Below are 19,940 nucleotides of genomic sequence, written 5' to 3'. Positions count from 1 at the left end.
ATGTTACCCGAGATTTGCATTAGTTAATTACATTCCGACATTTGTTGATTCCCGTGTTATCTTGTGATAGTCAGTCGCCATCCCGCTGGTTTTGTTTCCAAGATGTCTCGGTACTCTTATCGCATTGATATGTTGATTTCCTTCAAAGCTTCTTTCATTCTGTCCCAGAGACCGTCGTTAAACAAAAAGCCTGGGGGGGGGGGGGGTGATTCCAGTCCTTCCCATATCTCTCCAGGCACATCCTTAGGTATGGCATGACTTGTAGGTTTTACAGTGTATACAACAAAAACGTTAAATCATATATTATTGCTAGTTTATACGGTTATATTGTTATTTTAACTTATCCTCTTTGGATCTTTTATCACTCAGGTCCTATTTGTCCAGCACCAAAAAGTAGTTTTATTTCAGATCGCTGGACAGACAGGAGCTGCGGTCTTTATAACTATGATTTTTACCTAATAACTACCAATTTCTTCACTTATATATTCATATTTTGTTCTAAATGCAGAAACAACATTTGATTCCCACAATCACAGCCTAGAGCAATAAACAGGATGGTATCCAGTGTATCTAATTCTTTCCTCTGTCTCCCAAATACTGGCTGAGCCAAAGGGTTGGGGATAAAACCTTTAATAGTGGCTGCAGGCGTATTGCAGTGAAGGTGTGCTGTGCTATTGCAGCATACGTCCATAAATTAATTCTCCTTACAAGTGTAGCCTTACAGGTCAAAGTCAGTATCTCTATCATCATGTATTTCCTCCTCTGATTAAAGTACTGAATACTAAGAGGTTTTAATACGTTTTGGATGATACCTTCTACCTGCACCTGAGTATTACCTGAGATGCTTTCCTGCAGATCACTAAGTGAGACTGTTTTGGGTCATGGTAAATAGAAGAGTGAAGCACTGAGGAGTAAACATGTCCCAGACTGCATGTGGAAAAAGGGGGATAATTTAAACTGGTGTCAGTCTGGAAATGATGACCTGATGGGAGCCAGAAGTCTTCAGGGTGTGGAGAACCCATCCTACCAGGAGGTATAGGTTGGGAGCCAAGCATAATGCTCATTGCAGAGGGATATTTGAAGTTAATAGCATTGCAGCTGGCGGGGAGGGATGAAACCTTTATCTGAGGTGATCTGTGTACCTCCATGTTAACGACCTTTTATCATGGTGCTATTATGTGGGGCGTTGTGGCAGTGTAGTTCATTTTCCAGAAACACTGAAGGGTTTGAGATGAGAACAAGCCAAGCATTTAATGCCAAAAAGATGCCTAAATTTTTATGTGTATATAAGTTATATATATGTCTTTTGTATAATATGCAACAATATGTAATGCAATAGTATTAATATTTTATACACGCACACAGCATTTTCATTTCCACAGGAAGGTTCATGTGTATAGATGTTATTTTCAGGGAAGCCCTCAGCAGTGTAGGATGCAGTAAATGCATTATTCTGGACTGAATAAATCATTAAAAATGTTGCATTAAAATCAAGAACAGAGCTTCAAATATTTCAGTGCTCTGTTATTATTTTAAGCCGAATTTGACTTAAAGAATCTCAGAAAAGAGGGAAAGCTGCATGCGTGTAGGCTGTGGGAAGCGGTAGCCTCTAGGGCCCAGAGGATATGCGGGAGGCATTTTCTCTGCTGGTGCGGCTGCGAGCGAGCAGAGCGAGAGACCTGGAAATGAAAGTAAAGAGCTCAGGAGGCACATGGAGGGAGCTGCAGGGGCAGCCGATCCACAACCAGAATGCTCCCTCCTATAATTAAATAGCACTTACTGTTATTATTACTTATAGTAATAATACGTTAATAATACCTCTAGTAATATAATACCATTTATCGAGGAAAGTTATACGTAGCGTGGGGGAGAGAACCCGAGGAGAGGTGAGTCCTTTATGATTATTTTCTTGTTATTATTAAACCGAATGTCTGTGTGTGTATGTGTGTGTGTATGTATGTGGAGAGGGGGTGGACTTGTGAAACGAGAAAATCTGGACATTGCTTCACTAAAAAGTAAAGGTTTCCAACGCTGACTGCATAGATGGAATGTTGTGTAATTGCAAAAAAAAAAGAAGAAGAAGAAGAAGAGAAAAAGTGGGGGGAAATGATAGTGGCGACATTCGGAAGTTAACCCCCCCCCCCTTCTTCCAAAAAATGTGGGGCTTGCAAAAAAATAATTGTCAGAGATCCTAATCCCACCCCCCGGAAAAAATGTGGTAGTCTGAAAGTGAATAGCGAGGGGAAAAGCCCTTGGGTTTGTATGAAGAACTTGGGGTTCATTGTGCTTGTGGCTCGTAGCTTTCAGGGCTGTGTTTGGGGCTGTATTTGGGTTGCAGCTCTCCCTCTTGTATGGTATAAACCCCGCGGAGCAGCGGAGGATCTCAGCTGGAATAGCTTCCCAAATGCACCTTCCTTAGGGCTTGTAAAGTTTATCAAATGAGATGGTTCTGCTTTTTCTATTTATTTATTTATTTTTATTTTAATTCTTAATGTTTTCAGCAGCTTCCGGGTAGCGCGGGAGGTTATTTTTTATTTTATTTATATTTTCCCCTTTTTCGTATAGTCGCTTCCCCCTCCCCCGCGACTCCTGGAGATGTGTGGTTTCTATTGAAGCGGAGGGGGGGGTGGGGTGGGGAAGGAGGAAGAGTATGTTTGGGTTTCTTTTCCGTTTTCCGAGAAACCTGGCTGTCTTCCCCCGCCAGTACCGGGAGTGGGGTGATGTCGGGGTGCGGGCACCCGGTGGAGCTCCGCGGGGCTCGGAAGGCACCGCCGGCCCTACGCAGCTCTTGCCGGCGGAGGTGGCGCTTCCGCCCGCGGTGGCCGCCACGCGAGGCCGGGGATCGGCGGCCTAGTACTGCGGGTGGGGGAGGAGAGCGGGAGCCGTGAAATCGGACTCGATGTTTACGTTTTAAAATGAGGCAGGGGAGGACGAGCTGGGCGGGCAGGAGACCCTGAGTGAGTGGCCGAGGGGCTGGCTGGCTGGCTGGCTGGCAGCGTAATCCCATTGCTCAGGCTGTGCTGCTGGGGCAAGAGGAAGGTAGCCTGCAGTAAACATCAGGTGGGAGGCCCAAAAGAGCTAAAAGGGGGGTGCTGAGGGCCAGGGTGCTCTCTTGAGTCTTTGTCCTGGGGAAATATCTGAAGGCTGCTTTTATTTTCAGCTGGGGCTAGTCTCACACTCACTGGAGACTAGATATGGTCATCATACCTGGCTGGCTGGGGGGAAGTTCTGTGAGCAGTAGCTGAGGGAACTGGCATTGTTCAGACTGGAGAAGAGGAGGTTCAAGGGAGACATTATTGCTCTCTACAACAACCTGTAGTGAGTTGAGGACAGCCTCTTCTCCCAGGTAGCAGCAATAGGATGAGAGGGAATGGCCTTAAGTTTTACCTGGGGGGCTCAAGTTGGATGTTAGGGTGTGTTCTCAGAGTGATGCCGCCCTGGAACAGGCTGCCCAGGTAGGAGGTGGAATCACCATCCCTGGAGGTGTTCAAGAAACATATGGATGTGGTAATTAGGATTGCAGCTTAATAGGCAGTATTGGTTGCAAGTATATGGTTGGACTAAATGATCTTAGAGATCTGTTCCAACCTCAGTGGTTCTATGATTCTACCCTGAAAACTGTTGTTTGTGAGAAGTGCTCAGACTCAGGGAGCAGCCTCAGGAAACAAGTAGGAGCCCTTATTTGTGGTGGGCTGTAGAGCATGACCTGTTCTGCTTTACCACCATGGTGGCCAAATTACAGCCAAAGGCTTCATGTTAGCAGGTTAGCAAATCCTGGAGCCACTTGCATGGAGGAGAGCACACAGCCAGTGGCTGAGATCCTGACCGAGCTCTACAACCTGCCACTTGCATTTCCGTGTGCTCATTTCTGGCTGAAATGTTCAATCAAAGCCTAGAAGTCAGACAAGTATGAACTTATTGCTATTACAGAAATATACTGTGAAAAACTGTGTGAATTCAGCTTTGTCAGGGTCCTTGATAAGGTAAATTAAAGTGTTTCTGTGCATCTCATATACTGTCACTGACTGAATCTACCTGATTTGTGACTGAGTCACTGTTTACTGGGTTGTACTTCCTTCTGAAAGCAAGAAAACTTGTGCCAATCTGCAGTATTTTCTTTCTGTCTGACAAATAGTTTGTAACTCATTGACAAACCATGAATAAAGTCCTCTCCAGATGCTGGACTAGAGAGGATAAACATCTCAACTGAAATGATAAGAGCTTTTTGGTAGTGATATTTATATCCTGGATTCTAATTCTGGTGATGGTTTGAGCAGACAGGTCTGGACAGACAGATTTGGGGGAGAAAAGGACGTTGAGGCACACTGCTTGATGAAGTATTTTCTACTGTGTTTCTAAAAATATTTACGTGACCGAGAAAACAAAAACTAAACAGGCTCTGTGCTTAAAATTAATTATGCATTAACTGTGGTGTGGTGTGCAGCAGAACCAAAGCACTGCGTGTGTCAGTGGCTGACTGTACTCTGGGGTTACAGGCATAATGAGTGTGTGGTTTGGCCTCGTGTTCAAGTGGGACATGGTGGTGAAGATGCTGGAGTGACCAAAAAGAGACTGAGTTTGCCAGGAATGCAGCCGGGGTGTATGAGAGGGCAAGAGGAATCTGCAATGGCCTTGGAGCATGCAAAGGGAAGAACACGTGGAGAAAAGTGCTGCTATGGGGTCAGATCAAATGGGAAAGAAGGTTATTGCTGAGAGAGATAAAATAGGTTGCTAGGGCAGAGGCATGTGGTGTGCATTTTGAGGGTGTTGCCGTGAGCAGATGAGTCCTATGTGAGAAGTTATGACATAAATGTGAAGGTGTGAAGGAGTGCTAGCAGGGGAGGCTGGCTATCAACCTATAAGGAAAGAGGAATGTGGGGCAGCACCAGGATGCAGTACTGTAGAGGGGCAACTGAGCCTGTGGCCTGTGTCTAAAGAACACAATGAGGAGTCTTGTGTTGGGAAGCACTCACTGTGCAAGATGAGGCTCAGACTGCAGAGAGGAAACAGCGTGCAGGGAACATAAGTGTTTTTGGTTTTTTTTATGAGAGTTTTGTAGCAAGGATCAAATCTTTTACAGGGTATTGTGGGATGTGAAGATGGTCAAGCCATCTAAGTGAAGCGAAGATGGAAATGGGTGTGCTGGATCTGATGGCCCTGATGGGGAGATTAAAAACAAGGGGAACTCCAGGATGCAAGAGGAGTTGGGTAACTGTGGGAAGGAGATGTTTTAGAGCCTTTTCCTGCAGGCTTTTGGCCCCACTCCACCTTTTGGTCAGCAGTGTTTGAATGTCACTCTCTGTGGGCAAGCAGCAGTGACCAGTTCTGGTTGTAACACATGCCCATATCGTGCTGTAGAAGATGTTCAGCAATGGATCAGGATAGAACTGGTACTGATCTTCTCTTCCTCACTCCTTGCAGTAGTAGTTTGAGAAAAGGGCTGAGCTCAGTAGCAGAGTTGAAGCATGCTGTGTATATCAGAAGCTTTTTAAGGTGATATGTCAGTTGTATGGATATACACGACTGTGAAGATGTGCCACAGTTTTTGGAGTGCAGCCATTGGCTTAGTGATGAACAGCCAGCGTTCCACTTCCCACAGTCACCAATAATCTCCCTTTCCATCAGGTCTGTGGGCCAGAACTTTCCTTCCGTTCTCTTTGTTCTCTCCAGTGTGGCTTATGTTGAAGAGCAGGAGGACAAGCTTGACTTTTTTCCCCAGCTTTCACTGCTGTCTGTGTGCACGTAGCTCCTACTTCTCCTCATCTTGTCTGTTCTCTTACTTCTGTCTTTTCAGTTTTGTGTGAGGAGAAATACTGAATGAGATGACTGTCTTATTTTCTACCATTCAAGCCTGTCAGCTTGTAGCTTCTGTGTTCGTATTAACCTCACAGTCTCCTTGTTAAATTACTCTTTTCCTGATTGCTCATTATCCAGGTTATTTATAAACCATTCCAGGCCTTCTGGTGGTGGTGTGCTGAGGTCTACCAGCTTTTCTCCATTGCTTCTGTTGAAAACCTTTAGAGAGACACTGATCATCACTCACCTTGTCTTCTGGCATTCTGGCATTCCCCTGCTTGCTGTGCTGCCCATCCCATTTCACATACAGCTGCTTAAAATCTTCTGCCTGCTGTTCGGACCAGATTGCTCTCATATTTAATGTCTGATGACTTACAAACAACACTATATCAGTTTCAAGCCCTTGCTTACTCCTGCTACCTTTGCTTCTTGGTCTTTATCTCATCCCTCTTTTTTTTTTGCCTAACTGTCCTTCCTGGTAAAGGGCAAGTATCAGCCATTCTGCATTTTGCATAGTGCAGAGCTTAATCAATGGGGCTTGTTTAGCTGCCAGGATTGATTTTTGTGTTACCTTAAAGGTTCCTTCACATTATTCTGGGCTGATCATGCTGCAGATACTGTAAGATACATTAGATTGGTAGGGATGTCTGTAATATGAAAGGAAGTCAGGTGGTAATGCTCTCTAAGAGAAATTACTTTTGTTTTTATCCTAATCTTTTCAGAGGCAATCCCCAGCTGTGGATGCATGTTGTCTTCAGTTCTATCTCATTTCAGTGTTTTTGAGCTTGCTGTTTTTGTCCATCTGTGTGTGTGCCTGTGGGAAAACATTCCTCTGAGTTGCCCTGAGGCCACGATTCAAAGCACTGCAGAATGGGGGTCCCCACTCCCTGAAGCATTCTGGAGCCCTGTTCGTACTCCCAGTGAGCATTCCCAAGTCTCTGCTGCACTTGTGCACTTGTCAACTGATTTTCAGCACAAAATATCCACTGCTGAGGTCCCGTACTGTCTTTTTATGTGTAGCACAGTGAGAAATTCCATCTCCTTCCAAGTGCCTCTCTGTGATATGATTCCAGACGCCCCACATAAATTACTTGTTTGGTATGCAAGGATGTTGTAAACCAGTTTGAGTCTGTCCCGGTGGTCAAAATTTCTTATCATGGGAGGGTCCAGGTACAAATTCCTGACATCTCTGCCAGTGCAGGGGAAGTGTTTATTTTCCCCCTTTCCTAGAAGGCGGTCGTGATTGCAGTTGGTTCCCATTGCTTTGTTTATTGGCAGCCTAAGCAGCGAGCTCAAATTGAAGCAGTTCCTCTTTGCCTGTGTATCCTGGCAGTGGCATGTGAGAAAAAGCAGATACCGGGTAGCGAGCTGCTTGCTGTCCTTCATCTGCAGTGTGGATAAATCATGGGCTTCGGTGTTCAGTGCATTTAGGCTGGTACATTTTGTTAGTAGTAAGTTGAAGCGCACACAAAATACTGTTGCTTAACTGCCAGCAAGAGCTGTCATAACTCATTTCTTTTTTCTTTTTCCTTTATTCCTCTGCAGCACTTGTAATGGAGAGACAGAAGAGAAAACAAGACATAGAGAAAGGACTTCAGTTAATTCAGTAAGTGGACAACCTCGTTGTTTCCTCTGGCTTGGGAGGTGGTTATCTTTGTATCAAGGAATGTAAGAAGCAAGTTCTTCCTATTCACCTTTCTTAGGAAAACAGTATTCCTCTTACGTAGGTGAGGAAACCAGGGTAAAGCCAGGTGCCTTGTACACTGCTTGTATCAGAAAGAGATGACCTGGGCTCTCCCACAGTTGCCAACCTGGTTGTTGCCTCCAGTCACTCTTCTGCAACTATTTTGTGGCCACCTAGAGCTTGTGGTGATTTCCTGTGTGGTAGTTACAAGTTCAGGCACTTCCTTATGAAGTGTAGTCATAAGGAAGTAGTCATGCTTTTCCCACCAGTGACTGAGTTGGCAAAAGCCTCAAGGTCCGAGTTCCATGATGAGTAGGGAAGAAACAAGATTAGAATCAGATTTATTTTCTTATTTTTTCTTAAGGTGTGCTTTGAATCCTGCAGTTACTGTGAAATCTGTGCATCCACAGTAGAGAAAGTTATATACTGCCATCCCTTGGCATGGCCATCATATTTTTACCCCAGTTTGAAATTATGTGTGGCTGGTAACCAGTCTCAGACAGACAGTTGTGAAGTTTATTTCAGTAACATTTATAAAAACACATAAGGTTCCCATAAATGAAATAATTTGGAAATACAGGATGTTGTTTGTGTTTCTGGAATGTGTCTTGACCTCTGAACCAGGGAGAGTGTTATTTGTTGGCTTGTTTTGGGGTACTCCAATTTTATAAGCAGTGTGAATGTTTCTTACAAAACTATTACATTTTATGTAGGTAATTTTAAGGATTGGTACTGATGAAATTTGAAAGTTTATTCTCTGACCAGTAAGGCCATGTATATGGTGCTGTATTTCAAAGGTGAGGAGGGGCATGAAGGTAGCTAAGGATTTCTTGAAAACTATATGTTGTTTCAAGGAAAAATAATATGTGTGGACCAAACAGGTGCTCTGCTTTGAGGAACAGAGCGTTTTTACCTGTGTCTTGGGGCTGTTGTGAGGCAGGTGTGGCCCACACAAGCACTGCCAGTTCTAGGGCACAGCCTGGCAGTCTTGGCCAAGGCAGCCAAGAATTGAATGGCTTCTTGCGCCTCCATTGTTTTCTCCTTTCATTGTGTTTGTGGTGTAGTCCTAAAGGCATGAGGCTGAGGTAATGGGGAGAAAAGTGATTGCGTTATCACTGTCTTTTCTGTGACTGCACAGAGGAGTTGAGGAGGTCTTGAAATGACCAATCTGTTGCTTCTCATCAGGCCTAGTTATGCTCCCATTTTCCATGACAGCCTCTCATGAGATTTTCTCAGCAATGTTTTTCTATGGGTGGCTGTCTGAAGGCACATGACAAAATATCACATATGCACAGAAAATAGCTGAGAATAAGATTCCTCTTGTCTCAGATACCTGTGGGACCTGACCATCTCTTGACATCACTGTGTCCATCACTGAACATAACGTTCTGTAATTGTGTTTTCTTCACCCCAGCTGTCTTGTAAGTGGTAAAGTATTCGGTAAATCACTGAGATAATCAAAACAGGACCAAAAGAGATGCTTCTGTCTGATGGAGAAACCAAGTTTCTGTGTGGATGCCTGAATCATGAACACTTTCTCTTCTTGTTTTTTTTTCTTTCAGGTCTACATTACCCCTAAGCCAAGAAGATTATGAGGTAATTACAAGGTGTTTTTGTCTCTGAAGTTGGGAACCCTTAGGTTAACAAGATTTGTTCTGTTGCACAGCCATTAGTTTACAAACAAGAAGTAGAGAGCAGGAGTAGAGCGTAGGGATGGTCTGTCATGGTTTGTCTAAAATGTAAAGCTGTAAGAATTCTGGCAAGGAAAACTTTCAGTGGAGGGAGAAGACACTTAAGGGATCAAGAAGGGAGGAGATCCGACTGGATTATTCTCCATCATAAGACTCATGCTTTGTAGGAGAGTGGGGATGTACGGGATTCATGGTGGGCAGACAGGTTGCTGAAACATAGGAAGGAATGGGAAACTGGGAAAGTGCTTCTGTCTCTGTGCATCCATTTTAGTCTGTTTGCTCTGTCCCTGCTGTCCAGGCCGTCTTGCAGAAGCTGGTGAGAAACTTGTTTGCAGAGGGCAATGATTTGTTTCGAGAGAAGGATTTCAAGCTGTCGCTGGTACAGTATGTAGAAGGGCTGAATGTGGCAGATTATGCAGCCTCTGATGAGGTGACCATCCCAAAGGAACTCCTGTGCAAGCTGCATGTCAACCGAGCTGCCTGCTACTTTGCCATGGTGAGTGCCTTCCCAAGGCATCCCCAGGAGTCAGGGAGGACAGCTGGATTGCTTTGGGTGTCATGAAGTTGGAAAATGTGTCAGGAGGGGGATTCAGCCCCCAGCACTGATGGAGATGGTGACAGACAGGGAACTTTGATACCTCCTCACTGTCACACTGTGTCTTGCAGAGCCAGAGGAATGATGTAAAACAGTGGATTTCTGCTTGTGTTGGCCACGCCTAAGGTACTAAGAAGGCAGTTCAGGTCCATGTTGTTGAGGAGTTAATGCACTCTGGAAATTCAGTTGTAAAGAGCCAGTGCCTTCTTATACTGACTCTGAATATTGATCTGGAAGTTTGCCTACCTCTTCATGTCTGTGAGACTGGAAGGCTTTAGATCATGGCAGAGCATTCAGAACGCATATGGAAAATGATTCTGAAATAATTGGGCTCTTAAAAGTTGTGCTTTTCCATTTTCTTCAGGAATTCAACAGCCTTCCTTTATAGCACAACCCAAAGCAGGTCCATCCTGTTCATAATGAGACTGAGTCCTATGAAAAAAGTTAACAGGCAATCACATAATTAAAGACTGTCAAATGTAACATGTCCGCAGTAGAAGAGGAAGCAATATGAGGTTGTCCAAGTAACCCAAATTGTGCTGTTCATTAACTTTAAGGTGTTCTGTATTTTGCCAGAATTAACAAAATGCAATGTATGCATTTCCAACTGTCTTTTCTATGCTTTTATATTTCTGCTGAATTCTCACAGAGAAGGGCTTGTCTGCTGTGCTGACTCTTGGTGGTTTCTTCCATGCAGGGGTTGTACGAGAAGGCTCTGGAAGACAGTGAAAAGGCTTTAGGTCTTGACAAGGAGAACATCCGAGCTCTCTTCCGCAAAGCTCGCTCTTTAAATGAACTTGGAAGACACAAAGAAGCATATGAGTGCAATAGCCGATGTCTGCTGTCCCTCCCCCATGTAAGTTTTTGACATTCAGCTTATCTTGATTTCTGGGGCTCAGCACCTTGCTGTTCCATCACTTAACATTTAGCATGAGGCCTGAGGATAGCAGAAGAGGAAAGTCGGCTATACTTGGTGACATGTTTACGTCCAGGAATCTTCTCTCTCTCTCAACCCATAGAGGGTCTTTGAACACTTGTGTTTCTTCAGTCCAAGTCACCATCTGCAGACAGTCCCAGTCAGAGACACTGGTTAATGGCAGAAGGTTAGCTCGCCTTTTCACACAAAGCAAAAAGTTGCCCTAACGGAAGGTGAACTAAGGCCACAAAAGTGTTTTAATTAGCCCTTATTATATGCCTAATGAAGGTGACTGTGAGCATGGCACAAATGCAAACTGGAGCCCTGTGAGAAAACATACATGTTTTTCCTGTTCTAGATAAAAATGTCTGATGTTTTAGTTAATAATTGGTAAAGCAAGCTGATAAACTGTTTTTATTTCTGAGGGATATGTGGAGAGGTCCTTGATGATTGATTAGTTATGTTAGTTATTAGAATTACAGCAGCAATCTTGTAAAGCAAAGCCATGTTAGCGGTTAGTTGCCTCTTTTGTATTCAGTTTCCTTGACTTGACAGAACAAGGTGACCAAAACACACTGAAGGTATTATGTTAGGGGAGTTTTAAAGACCTGTTTCTTAAATCCTTTTATAAACAAAACAGCTTAATTCATCTGTTCGTGTGTGCGGCTGTATCTCACAATGTAGTTCTGCCTCTTTAATATGTGGCTGAAATATTAAAGGTCATGGTGGTCTACAGACATTTAATCTAACTTTTCTGGGTCAGGATAGCTCAACCTTACACATTCATTACTAAGACATCTGCACTCCTGGCTCTGAACAATTCAGTCTTGTAGATTAAAGTATGCCATTGCCTTATTATCTGATTAACAGAAATCATAAGCCTTCTCTGCATCAAAGGCAAATCAAGCTATCCATCGTCTCAGTTCTGTTTCAACTACACCAGTTGCTGGGCCTCTGGAGCAATGAGGTGCTCCAACTTGTGTTGCTTGTAACATCTGAGAAACAGATCATATATTAAAACTTACAGTGGTGAAGAAATGCCTCTCAGTCGTCTCAATGTCTAGCAGAGTTAGCTTAACCATGTGTAGATATTCAGTGCTAATAGTTTGCAGAGATTCCCAGCATGGTGAGGCAGGTGCTTCTCTGTGGTCTGTTTTTAGGATGGCACGAGGGGAGGTTTTTTAGGATGTTGGAAGAGCATTTTGCATGCCCTTATTGAGCATCTCCTTGTTTAGGTGGGAGGCATTAAGCACCTGAGGGGTGGTATTTGGCTGAGGAAAAGGTGGGGGGGTAAAGAAAAATACTCAGAATGATAAATGAGTAAACTCCCACTCCCAAACCTCAGGCCTGCATACAGTAGGGTAGAAGACTCACAGGCTAGTGAGGGCTGAAAGGGGGAAAAAAAAAAAGAACCTGCAGAGAGAAGGAAATTGGAAAGATCAGAGTTACGTGGTAGGTAGAGAGAAAAGAGCAAGCTTCAGGGTTATAGATGAGGGAGATATTGTAGCATTAGGGAGGGATATTGCAATAGATTGGGCAGGCGTGTTGTTTTTCTTTGAAGAAACTGTTAAAGTATGCGAGTACTTTTCCCAGTGGGGAAAGGAAGGAAAGCACAAGGAAGGAGTTGCTGATGATAAATAAGTGAAGAGGTTTGTGGCAGGTTAGTCCAGGCAAAACTGGAGAGGATGGAAAACCTCAGTAACTCAGCAGGAATGACAGGAACATTCTGGTCTGCATGGCCTCTGCTCGGGTTGCTCTGCTGTTATCTACAAGTGAGGCTTTTTGGCACAGCCATGCAGACAGCTGCATTCCTGTTTGTTTTGTCTGCCACAAAGACACAAAGCTGAAAGTGTCCTTCCAATGCTTTTGTCCCCAGGATGAGAGTGTCACGCAGCTGGGACAGGAGCTTGCCCAGAAGCTGGGACTAAGGGTTCGAAAAGCATATAAAAGGCCTCAGGTATGACACTTTTCTTTTTTCATTTCTTTCTTTTCTTTCTTTCCTAGAGACTATCCTTTGGTTCTTTCAGATTTACTTCTGTAAAAGTGGTAGGTATATAAACACAGGTATGTGTTATACCTGTATAACAGGTATACCTGCAGTCCCCCCAGCGGGCCACTGGCTCCCCTCCTTACCCTGGCCCTCTGACTCACCTTTGCCTTTGTCTACTTCTGATCCCCCTGCTGCCCTGGGGTCAGAAATGGACAAAGGCAAAGGTGAGTCATTGTCCAGGATGTTCCCTGTGTCTCCAGCAAAGTCAGACTTGGGCTGCAGGAGAAGGCTCTAACTTAGTAGGAGTGAAGAGAGGGACAGGTGGCCTGATACCAAAGGAGGTTTTGCATCATTGTTCTTTTCCTATAACAGGAACATGGCAGATATGCATCTGGTCAGATGCTAGGAAAGAAGGCAGCAAAAATTAAGCTGTTGGTCCTGTTAATGGTCCCCAGTGGCTGGATCTGTTACCTGGCTTTAAAAGAAAGTGCTGTAGTACAGTGTACTGTGTAGGTATAGAAATGTATACTCTGGGATGGAGCTAGAGGGCGTTAGGCTGCTGCTGGCCCTCTTGGATAAATCTATTTTGGTCGTGTGAAATCATGGGGTGCATTTTCAGGGGTAAGCAGCACTAACTTGTGTTCACTGAATGTTCGTGGGATGACTGTCAGTGTGCTTCCCTGAGCCAGCTCTGCCCAGCATCCTCAGCCCCCTTCAGAGTGGTGTGTTGGACTCTTCCAGGGAACCTTTACAGTGTTTGGTGACGTGGTTCCAGGGCATCCAATCTACAGAGAACTTTTAGGATAAGTGTGGCTCTGATGTCATGTTTCACTCAATGACAAAACTCTTGTGATTGATCCACTCCAAACTCCTCGATGCTGTAGCAACTCTCAGCACTCTGAAGTGATTCTGTCTCAAAGAAAAGGGAGTTTTACTTGGAAAATACTTTTTGAAGCTGCTCATTGTGTTCACTGACCCAGCCACATTTGTGCTGTAGTCACACTGCTGAATTCTGACGGACTTAAACCACTCTGATATGTTGGAAAAACAAAGACTAAAAAAGACAAAATGCTTATTGTTGCTTGATGTGTAGGGATTGGTCTTTTGATAACACCTTGCTATCTTTTGTATTGACTTACAACTTTCATTCCAGTGCTGTAATGCCTTCCCAAAGCAGTAATGTTTTAATGAAAAGGCAAAGAAATTTGTTCTTTTAGGAATTGTGTTATCTTCCTGATTGTGCATTGTATGGTAGATGTTCTGCACTGAAGTGTCCATAGTAAATATGTGGCCCTGCCAGCGTTCATAAAACTTTGTGTCACACAGTTGTGCTTTTGGGCTGGCTTTTATTTCTAGACTGTGCCTGAAAGAAAAACTGTATCATACCTGAGCGTTACTTCATTTACAAGTGTTTGTGGGCTGTCTCTGTTCTAAGACATCTCTCTTCTTGCAGCAGGAATTGGAAACGTTCTCTCTACTCAATAATGGCACGTCCATCAATTTGTCAAATCAGGTACAGTTGACATCCTCTAGTTATTAATGTTGATGGATTGCTGCTGGAATGCTTCTGAGCTTTATTTACGTACACATTGGTGGCTGTCTTAATTTAAATGTACTTAATAGTGTATTTCTCTTTGTGGTGGTTTAACCCCACTGGCAGCTAAGCACCCACAGCTCTTCGCTCACTCCTTCTACCAATTGGATCAGAGGGAGAACTGGAAAAAGGGTAAAACTCATGGACTGAGACAGACAATATAACAGAAAAGGAAGGGAAAATAATAATAATAATGATAAAAGAATATAAAAAGCAAGTTATGCATGATGGAATTACTCACCAAGTGATGCTCAACCCATCCCAAAGCAGCTGCAGTTCCTCATGTCACTTCCTCCCAGTTTCACTGGTCAGCATGATACCACATGGTATGAGATATCCCCCTTGGCCAGTTTGCATCCTATCCTGGTTCTGTCCATGCCAGCTGCTTCTTACTGGTACAGGAAGCTGAAAAGTCTTTCATTAGTGCAAGCACTGCTTGGCAACCATTGAAACATCGGTGTTTTATCAGCATTGTTCTCATCCTAAATCTAAAACACAACACTATAGCAAGCTATTAAGAAGGAAACTAACACCGTCCCAGCCAACACCAGGACAACCTCTTAAAGAATATTGTGAAGGAAATTTATTTCTTTGAAAATATTTCTAGTGAAAGCATTTTTACTGTCAACAGATCAGTGGCAATGGTTATTTTTCTTACTTATTGTGAATGGTTGTCTTCTTTTGTATTTTAAGTAAATACTTATTCAGCTTTCAGGTTTTAAAACTATTGCAGTAGATGCAATATCTAGAAAGCAGTGCTTTACTTGTGCCTCGGTAAATTTAAACTGAAAGCACGCATGCTTGCATCTGTTTATGTTTCTGTAAAATATGGGCTTATTTTATTCCTTGCCTGGAGCTCCATATTAGCAGTTGTCTTGGTGGAAACCTTTTCCTGTTTTAAGTATGCTGTTAAAGTTTGTGGTTATTAGATTGCGAAGTGCGTGAACTAAGAAAAGGAACATTGTGTCAGACCAGGCTAATCAGATCTCACTGCACAGGGCTGACTGACTGGTTTGTCCTGGGGCTTGGGACACAGTATTCTTTCTCACCCACACAGGAAAAAACCCAATTCTACATACAGATTTGCTCACATGCTTGGGAATTATGCAGAGTTGGTATTCCTTTGCAACAACAAGGCTTGTCCACTGCTGGAGGTGAAAGTGCACAGGCTTTGGATGAATGGAGCCTTAAGATCTGTGGTTTTACTGTTATTGCACTGAAGGAGGCAATAAAGGAAAAGAAAGAACCTGATGTATTTAGGAGTAGTAAAAGGTCTCCTCTGTGAATTGAGAATATCTTTTTCAAAGATTAATTTCTGGTGATAATTCCTCTGTTCTTTCCTTTGCCTTCTGCAGACCACTTCCAATGGTTTGGGGTCGATCGATGACATTGAAACAGGTAAAGACATTTCTCTTCTCTGATTTTTGTGCTATCAGTGTGGTACCTGACCAGGCTGGCAGGCCTGAGAGGTTTGTGGTCTGTGTTTGTGTCTCTCTGTGTGCTCCTGACTTTGATACCTGGAGGAAGAAAAGATGATGGGAAGCAGGAGCATATGGGACTGTTACCTTAACTAGTTTCCCCTCATATCTTCCATACTTGCAGTCAATTACTGAGGCACTGTCTGGAGGGGAAAAGGAGGCTGAGCAGTTATTTGCCTATTAGTACCTCCTACAGAAAAGCTTCTTGTCAGGCGCAGCAAAGGACATCTCCAGAAATTAGAAGGGTATGCTGATGTACATAACTTCCTCCAGTTCTGCTTTCTTAACGTTGAGCTTGGCACAGCTTCTGAGATTCTTCTGTTACTCCCAGACAAAACAGTCTAGATAAAGTGAAGTTAAGGTTGTAGGCAACTGTCTGTGCTCTGAGCGTGTGTGGTCCTCCAGGATGCTGAGATGGAGCTCAAAATAACGGGGTTGGGAAGGACCCAAGGAGAGCCTTGTGCTGCCTTAGGCACAGAGAAGGAGCGTAGTGAGGGCCACAGGGTTGCTTTTCTCATGCCAAGAACAAAGTGACCTTAACTCTTCCCCTGTAGGTGGGCTGACTGACCTTTGTTGTGTGATGGAGCATTTTAATCTTGCATCTGAGCACGTCAGCCTCTGTTCCTTTGAAAGGTAGCTGCAGTGCTAAGTGTGCAGGCTTAACACTGCAGATAGCTACCGCTCTTTTTATAGAAAGGCACTAATTTCATAATCTGGGTGCTCTGGTGTCTATTTTGGAAAACATGTTGGTTCCCTGTTGAATTCTGGTTCAGTGACAGAATGCTGCGTGCAGGCATGAGACCCAGTTCCTCAAAACAAGGAGAGTTGTTCAGTTATTTGCTGTGCTGAGATGAGCTGGGCTCTTACTGCACAGCGAAGAAGTGGCTGCATCCAGGAGGCTCTTTGTCTCATTGGGGCTTGGTGCAGGAGCAGCATGCCAGCTTTGCTGCAGCTCAGGCAGAGAGAACATTTTCTGCTAGATCTTTTCAAATCCACTGAGATGACTGCTGCCCTGAGACTGGCATGCCATTAGGAGAGCTGTGGGTGCCAGGTGCCTTGAGTGAAACCCACAAGGCTATTAGGGGGTTTTGTTGATGTCATTTTGGGGTGTTTGTTGTTGTTCTTTGTTTTTTAGATGCAAACTCCTGACAGCCCTTCCTCCTTGAAGTCAACTGATGTACATATATATATATATATATATATATATATATATATTTTTTTTTTTTTAATAGTCAGGGAGTCTGACTAATAGTTCAGTAGTCAGGGAGAGAGGAACTGACATTTTTTCTGCTTGAAGGTAATGGGATCTCTTGGTTCCTTGCTCTTCTTCCCATTAACCTATACCAATCTGTGAGACATCCCTTACCTTTCTCTGCCTTTAGTCATACATTAAGTTTTTCAGAGTTTGGGGCCTGTTAGGGCCTATGAGGGCATTTCTCTCTGCTTCCCAGTCTGACAGAGAACCAGAGGGCCTCACTCATTCCTTGGAGAAGGTCTGAACTTGTAAATCCCTTGAGGCTGTATCATTGTGAATCCTTTTGCTCCCCCCTGCACGTGTCCCTGGCCCCTCTGGCATGTCCTGAACTTCTTGTAGGCCTTCACAGGGATCTTGACAGTACTCCAGATTAAAACATCTGAAAAATTGGAAGGGACAAGCTGTCCCTTTGTGCTGTGGGAAATCTGGCTGCACTACCAGCGATGAGGCCAGCACCAAAGGGAAGCTGAATGGCTGGCTCCCGAGTGTGGCTGCAGGGTCCGCACCAAAGGAACTGAGCTGAGAGAATCCTTTGCAAAGGAAGCGCGGGGTTGGAGCCGGGCCTGATCTGAGGAACAGCTTTTCCTGTGTTACCAAGGGCATTTACAGCCTTCCTTTGAACCACTCCACTGCCTGTGGTGACTGAGTCCTGCTGCAATGCTGAAAAAGTGTGTTGGAGCCCATCAAGTACATGTGCTCTCCTTTAATCGCATGAATGAGTTTTATGGAGAGGGATCAGTATCTTACTGTTTCCCCACACCATTCCTTTGTCAGTGCTTGGCCTCTAGTGCTTTGTACAGCAGCCTCAGCTGCTGTCCTCATGGCTTGGAGGTAAGGGGGCCCATGAGCCTGTATCAGCTCTGCTGTGGTTTTATTCAGGATTTGAGGTTTTGTAGGAATTACTGATCTTGCTCTAAGAAGGGTATTGCCATAATCCTCAGACGCTGAGAATGCAGTGTAGGGGATGGTATCATGGCTCACTTGGTGCCTTTTAGAAAGGGGCAGCAGCGGTCTTGCAAAGGCTGCCTACACAGAGCTTGTGCAGACAAGGTGCAATATCTCTTGTTGGATCAATTTGCATCTCAGAAACTTGTCAGGTTTCTTTCCTTTCTTATCAGTCCTTCTAATGAAAGCTGTTGTCACTCCCTCCAAACTTTCCCCTGCTTATAGCTTAAACTACCATAGGTACAGTGCAGCCACTGCTGTATGGATGGAGGTGGCAGCATCTTTTTCTGATTTAATTTCTTTTATTCCAGGACATCTTCACAGGGGCAGAATTAAGGTAGTTTGGGTGCTTGGTTTGAGAGCTGCAAATGTAATACTTCATTTCCTTAATTTCTAACTTGTATTTTTAACCTTTAATTTTATTTATATATTTTTTTAATCTGGAGAATATAATGCTCTTTTGTAAAGAATATGTGCTTATAACCTTAACTTCACTTAACAGAGGTTTATTTTGCATGATGGAAACACATTGCTTTTTCAGTAGTGTACCAGAGCAGTAAGGAAACCTTAGGAAAAATCCCTGCCTCTCTCCTGCTCCAACCCTTATTCACACAAGTTTCTGAGGGGTTGTTTGGTGCTGAGGTGTTGGGGGAGCATGGGGTGCATCCTCCTACCTGCAGACATCAGGAAGCAAAGGAGAGCAGGGAATTTTCTTGGGCAAAGACATCTGAGTGAGTCTGATGGGACTTTAAAGGACCAATTTTAAAACAACCTGATGTGAGCTTCTGATGTCTGGCTCATCCTGGCAGGACCCTGTGGTTTTGTCTTTTGCCATCTAGGATGCCTGAGGGTTTAGAGAGTGTGTGTGAATAAGCAAGCCTTCAGCTGGGGTGTCAGAGCTCTAAGGAGCAGAGAAGGCAGTGGCCTCTGCCAAGTGCCTTAGTGAGGAGCATTAAAGAAAACACCAGGTGGTGGGTTCTATAGGAATCGGATTATGTGCCCTTGGCCTTCTGTCCTGGACACAGCAGCTGGTCAGCCAGTGGCTTTGTGGTGTTCTGGTTACTGCTTGACACATCCTGACAGTCTGTCTGTGCACTGGCCTTTAGGGCATGTTTCAGCAATCAGTGAGCCATTGGAGACTGAGAATAAATATCAAAGATTAAGAGCAGACCAGAGCCCTTCCTCTCTAAAAACAGAACGTACTTGGTGTTTGTGATTTGATGTATTGGTTTTGCCAAGCTGTGCTCTGCTTGCACCCTCCTGGGTGACTGACTGTCTCTGTTTCTTCTCTATCACAGACTGCTCTATGGACCTGCAGTGCCTGCCAGCTCCTGTGGCCACTTCCATCCCCGTGAGTGAGGGGCTGTCCCCTTTGCACTCAGATTCAGATGCAAAGGGCCTGCCTAGCTCGCTCCCTGCTGCCAGCCTGCTCCCATCTCCAGAGTCCGTGTCTCTGCCAGTGCCTGACAGTGTGGAGGACTTCACAGATGGGGACATAATTGGGGAAGAACTGGATTCCCTCCTGGACTCCCTCGCTGAGGGCTCACCGTACCCTTTAGTAAGAGTGGACATTGTATAATTCCCTTGCTGCTTGATACAAGTAGATCCTTAGAACCTACAGATATGTGTACTGCCTCTGTTTCTGTCACTCCTTCCTCCTAGCTCTTCCTCTAGCAAAACTCATTCATTCTTTTGCTTATTTCTGCAACTGGCTTGTGAGTATCTAAAGAGCCCATCTCTAAGCCTGCTTTGCTGTGTGCAGCTTCATGAAGCTGACCCTCAGAGCTAACCAAGGTGGCCTCCAGCAGTCACCTTCTCCCTGGCCTCTGGTGTGCATGGATTAGAAGCAGGCCTGAGGGTAGAAATGAGTGAGTTGAAGTAGTTGTAATGTATTTTACACAGTGGACATACCCTAGTTTGTTTTGTGCAGGCTGCATTCAGCCTGAGCTTTTTGCACAGGTCTCCATGTTGTAGAAACAGTCTCTATTGATGCTTA

The 19,940-nt window shown here is 44.3% G+C and overlaps 1 protein-coding gene across 21 annotated transcripts in view; it reads left to right on the top strand.

Moving 5' to 3' along the window:
- The first annotated feature begins 1,667 nt into the window (after positions 1–1,667).
- Positions 1,668–19,940, top strand: part of ZC3H7B (zinc finger CCCH-type containing 7B) — a 40,689-nt gene continuing 22,416 nt past the window's right edge. For 7 of the 21 annotated variants that reach the window (XR_014934794.1, XM_015860874.2, XM_085516731.1 and 4 more), the window contains exons 1-9: positions 1,668–1,886; positions 7,342–7,402; positions 9,043–9,076; positions 9,470–9,667; positions 10,464–10,622; positions 12,559–12,639; positions 14,126–14,185; positions 15,622–15,664; positions 19,243–19,502. Coding sequence is in view for 19 of the 21 variants with exons in the window: in XM_015860874.2 (XP_015716360.2) it covers positions 7,350–7,402; positions 9,043–9,076; positions 9,470–9,667; positions 10,464–10,622; positions 12,559–12,639; positions 14,126–14,185; positions 15,622–15,664; positions 19,243–19,502 (888 nt within the window). In the remaining 2 variants the exon portion in view is untranslated. Of the gene's footprint in view, positions 1,887–2,181; positions 2,257–5,600; positions 5,626–7,152; positions 7,248–7,341; positions 7,403–9,042; positions 9,077–9,469; positions 9,668–10,463; positions 10,623–12,558; positions 12,640–14,125; positions 14,186–15,621; positions 15,665–19,242; positions 19,503–19,940 lie in introns of those variants that run through there. The other 14 variants (XM_085516763.1, XM_085516739.1, XM_015860918.2 and 11 more) reach the window with 9 other exon arrangements.

The sequence above is a fragment of the Coturnix japonica genome, chromosome 1 (assembly GCF_054131305.1).
Source record: "Coturnix japonica strain WE chromosome 1, WE-NBRP24, whole genome shotgun sequence".
NCBI lineage: Eukaryota > Metazoa > Chordata > Aves > Galliformes > Phasianidae > Coturnix > Coturnix japonica.
Note: the sequence above shows the minus strand (reverse complement) of the source record. Positions and strands in the feature narration are given on the sequence as shown.